This window comes from Choristoneura fumiferana, chromosome 13 (genome assembly GCF_025370935.1).
Source record: "Choristoneura fumiferana chromosome 13, NRCan_CFum_1, whole genome shotgun sequence".
NCBI lineage: Eukaryota > Metazoa > Arthropoda > Insecta > Lepidoptera > Tortricidae > Choristoneura > Choristoneura fumiferana.
Window position 1 is genome coordinate 3,199,910 of NC_133484.1, and position 4,922 is coordinate 3,204,831.

Below are 4,922 nucleotides of genomic sequence, written 5' to 3' on the forward strand. Positions count from 1 at the left end.
GGAATCACACATTTTTTCCAAGAAAGTCCCCATTAAAGGTTCGCTACTAATTCTCAACCTACACTAACGATTACTCCGTCAAGAGTATAGCTAGCGATTTTGTGCCCAGAGTCTAATTAACGCGTCCGCCTCGCATATTTTTTCACCAAATCGAGCGGCCATTTAGACTAAGTGTACAAATCTGAAGAGGGTGAATTTTCAACCCAACTTCTGCCTCATTTCATTGTTTTTCTTATATTTTATTTTTATGATCGCCTTGTAAATTAATATAGAGATTTACGTTAGGTAGTATTTATACGACACCAAGTTCTACTTTAAGAACCATGAGTGTTTTTTAAAAAAAAAACTACCGAAATGATACAAAAACCGAGTTTAAAAAAATCTCCTAAGAATGCTGGAGAAGGCAGGCAGCCCCGATAGCAGAACGACCGTTACACAAAATATCCTTTGAGCAAAATATACCGCAAACTCCAAAACGTCCCATTTAATAATAATAATAATAATAATTTATTTTCCCTTAAAAATGACACACGTATACATAAAAAGAGATGTCTGGCGGACCCCAAACTAGGCTGAGCCTGTATCTTGAGGTCCTGGAGTGCATTCGAGATTCAATCGTATACATAGTAAATTTGCATTATTATCTAGATACATAATTTAATTTGTTAAAAATGTCTCTTCCGTAAATGCCCCACTCTCAAAACATCCCGGTTACAAAATATTCTATTCATCAGTAGTTCTAAACTGTGTGGCTAGACAGATTTCTGCAAAAGCTTAAAGCCTTAACATTGTCAACTGTCAACATTTTAGCCAAGGCCACTTTTGCTTGGGTGAATGCTTGTTTAAATAATTCGCTCAAAAACGTACCTAATAAAAGATGTGATCTAGCCAGTCGTTGAGAAATTGTATGATGACATAATTATAAGACCAATTTAAATGTATTGTATCGTATCGTATTGTATTGTATGTGTAAATAAATGTCTCGTGACCTCTTGTATTTATTTAAGAAGTTTTGAGAATAGGACGGTGGATCCCTTACATAGTTATTTTGAATATATTATTTTAACTGAAATAAAACAACAACACTCACATATATAATTTGTATTAAATCAACAATATCTCTTAAGTCTTTACATTCTTTGGTATAATTGTCAGCTCGCTTAGGTTTTAAACTAAATTCACAATCTTTACCTTCAGAATTAATACGTCTATGTATAGTTATTTGTATAATTTACATACTTATTTGTAATTCTAAGCTAAGTATTATTTGCCCAAACGATTGTTTGTATTATAATTAGGAGCTGGTACCCTCGGAGCGTGGCTGCTGACCCTGGTGACGTCACTGCAACAATAAAAATGTTTTTTTTTGTAATTTTTAGCAACTATAATATAGTTATAGGAGTTTCTATGTTTTCATGAGTAAGTTCGACCATTGTAGTTAATATTGCTTGATTAAAATAAACCCTATTTCCGTATATTCATGCCATAAACATATTTCTGAGGAAGCATGTAGGTATGTGCAAATAAAAATGGAGTTTTCTATTCTCACGAGATAAAGAGCTAACGATTTTTAAATTCTTCCACCGGAAAGCAACCGCGATACAGCTACGATTTAAAACATCTATTCGTGCATTCGTTATAATAACAAAATAAAACGTTTTCTTGCGTCATTTTGCATCAAAATGTTCAGCAACTTTGCAACTTTGCCATTTTGCCTCTGAAAGCCTTTAGTAATTGAATTTTCCGAGTCTTAAGCTCGACGCACAGAGAGCAAGACAAATTTAACCGAGACTTTTGAGAAAATTATGTTAGGTACTTATGAAACCTTACTAAGTTAATTATGACTAAATAAAACTGAACTTTATGTTCATTACGTTAGGCAGGTATTCGAATACAGATTTTTATTCAGTTTATTGGAAATATAGTAAATATTTTAAATTTACTCAGTAAGGGCGAAAAGTTGTTTGCATCATTTAGGAATCTTTTCGAATAATTTGTTTTGATCTGTATCTTATAGTCTAAACATTTTTGCACCTCGAAAGCTAAAATTAAAATGAATATCAGTAGGTATCTCAACTAGATATTTTACCAACGTTGTTCAAGATACATTTTTGGTTAAGCACCACAATTCAATTATTACGGACTTCGGTTCTTATTAAAACATTTATTGAATAAAAATACATTGCTTCCTTTTGACACACTTGCTTTTTAACATATAGCGGTAATATAAAACAAAGCTTTATGTTATAACTTCCTACAATAATAAATGAAAATACGTACAAAAATATAATTGCCAGACTGTGTCAAGAAGACATTAATATCTACATTTAATTGAATGAAAAGTATTTGTACTGTGTTATGTTGTATTAATAAAACAAACTTTAGACAAGGAATGTTGTGAAGAATTATATTTATTAGTATTTTCGATTCACCCATAAAATTCACGTGGCCCTTATTTTCTTTTGAGCAGTATACATATTTTTACAGACATGTCGATATCTTTGCCCTTGACTGTACGGTGCCATTCATGAGCCACCATGGAAACTTTTCAAAGGAAAAGTCATTACGATTTTCCTTGTTAATGATTGCGATGCCACTACGAGTATGAAGTTTACTGAGTAATGTTTCCATGAATGAAACTCCTTGCGTATGAAAAAAAAATACTGGTCATGTCAAAAGTAGCTGACATGCGAGTAGGACTGAATCTGGCATAAATTTAAATCTTCTTCATCAGAAGCAAACTGTATACAGGGTGTGGCCTGTAATACAAGCAAATTATTAAAACATAGATCGTACTTACTCATCAAACTCGTCAAACGTCAAAAGGAGTCTTTAGATTTTCCTTTTTTAATACAAATTAATTACTGTTATATTTATAGGTAGGTCACTGTATGATGGTACGCGATCCTAGAACACAACTGACGTCGCCTATCACGCTAGAAACATCAAGCATTTTGAAGGAAACTTTGAAGTGTAATACAAATTAAAAAAACTAATTACTTTTAAAAGTCGCTGAACTAATGTTGTTCAATTTGACGAATATGATCTTTGTTTTCATTATTTGCTCATATTACAGGCCACACCCGGTATGATGCATTACAACTAAGTACTTATCCAACTGTGGTGAAAGAGGAGAGTAAAAATAATGAATTTCGTCAAAAATTTCAAAACTTGATGAGTTCCCGCTCGGGCTTTTCACGATTTAAGCTTAGCACTTGCCAGGCTTAAACAAAACTTATTCATCTGTCTACAGAAATGCAGCTGGCATTCTTGTTTTAACATTTTAAAGAATAACATTAGTTCCAGTTTGCTATTATCATTTAACTCCGTTGTTTATTTCTACAGTTGAGATATCTGGCAGTTGGTTAAAGTTAAATTTACTCTCTGTAATAAAAAGATAACAGTAAACTTCACCACTAGATACCCACTGTAGTTTTATAGAGGACACATTGTGAAAACCTCCAGTTTATAGGTCTAACAACCTACACGGTAAAGTGGAAAAAAATGTTGAAGTTTAAGTATTTTAACACAGATCTAATACTAGGTCCTACCTAGGTCTGTTTTTTTTAACCCCCGACGCAAAATGAAGGGTGTTATAAGTCAGACCGCTATGTGTGTCTGTCTGTCTGTCTGTATGTCTGTCTGTGGCACCGTAGCTCTTAAGCGGGTGGACCGATTTCAATGCGGTTTTTTATTTATAATCAGGTTTTCTAGCGATGGTTCTTAGACATGTTTCATCAAAATCAGTTCAGAAGTTTTTGAGATATTGAACTTTGAAGTGACAAAGTCTAGGGTTTTCCAACTTTTTGTTGGTTAGGTTATAATAATATAAAGTTTTCATAATGGCTGTCAGGTTTTTTTTTATTGCATACTTTTTTGATGTTTCTGTGAAAATGGAAGATTATATGTACTATGCCATATTATATTTAGAATTAAATATGGTTAAATACCTACATTTTTTTTGCGCATGCCATTTTTAAATATTATATATCCTATATCATCCCGCCACTTTAAACAAATTTAATGATAACTCATATATTAAAAACTGTCCAGACGTTTAAGCTTCAGATAGGATCAAACCAATATATGCCTGAAAAACATTGCCAGAAAAGAAAATATTAACATGCGTAAAAAGCAAAAAGTAGAAAAGAAATGCTTCCTAGCAATCGAGCCCTGGTCTTCACGAATTCGTGACCCGTACTTGCCAATAAAATAACCCAAAACCACCGACAAACTAGTACCTACCTTACAGTCACCTCTTTTAAAATCTGCCACAGCGGAGCGTGCAAAAATATCTGATACGTCCCAAACCGGCCCTAGAAATATAGCCGTATTAGATATTTACGCACCTTTTGTTGTGTCAGATATTGGTGCTTGTGGCTACTATTTATTTTTTATATTATAACTTCTAGAAACACCCCGCATTATAAAACAACGCTTTACGCCTTCAAAAAGCGCTCACAAATCATAACCTCAAAGATTTATGGGCCTCGAAATAATTTACCGTGAGTTCAGTGCACGGGTTGGCACGCATCGAAGATAAATTTATTATCTCCTACAACGCCCTCTGTGTTGGCCCCAGAGGAAATTGTCTCAGAAATGAGGCGGGAAGCAATAACTCATTGAGGACCCTCAATGCCCCTTTATGCAATGATCTTGTTAGCCCCTTTGATAGAAATATATTTTGCGATGCAGAGTGATAGTCAGTTGTTAATTAATCATAGACAAGCAACTTACAAGTTTCAAATTGAAACTTGAAAACCTTGACGTTATGGTAGTATGCAGAAATTTTGAAATTGAAAGGAGAGGAAAATATACGATCAAGAGAAAATATCAATTTTTTAAGCTTTTTAAATATCAGTATATTGGCCACAGTGATGTTGGTGATCTTGTACTCGTATTAGAACAAACAAAAATCAAAT

General features: G+C 33.4%; 1 protein-coding gene across 1 annotated transcript in view; it reads right to left on the reverse strand.

The window, feature by feature from the left end:
• Positions 1 to 1,086: 1,086 nt before the first annotated feature.
• The window catches only part of LOC141433899 (uncharacterized), a 157,929-nt gene continuing 154,093 nt past the window's right edge, over positions 1,087 to 4,922 (reverse strand). The window contains exon 8 of the mRNA XM_074096011.1: positions 1,087 to 1,342. Within this exon, the coding sequence (XP_073952112.1) occupies positions 1,257 to 1,342 (86 nt within the window). The 3' untranslated portion in view covers positions 1,087 to 1,256. The remainder of the gene's footprint in view (positions 1,343 to 4,922) is intronic.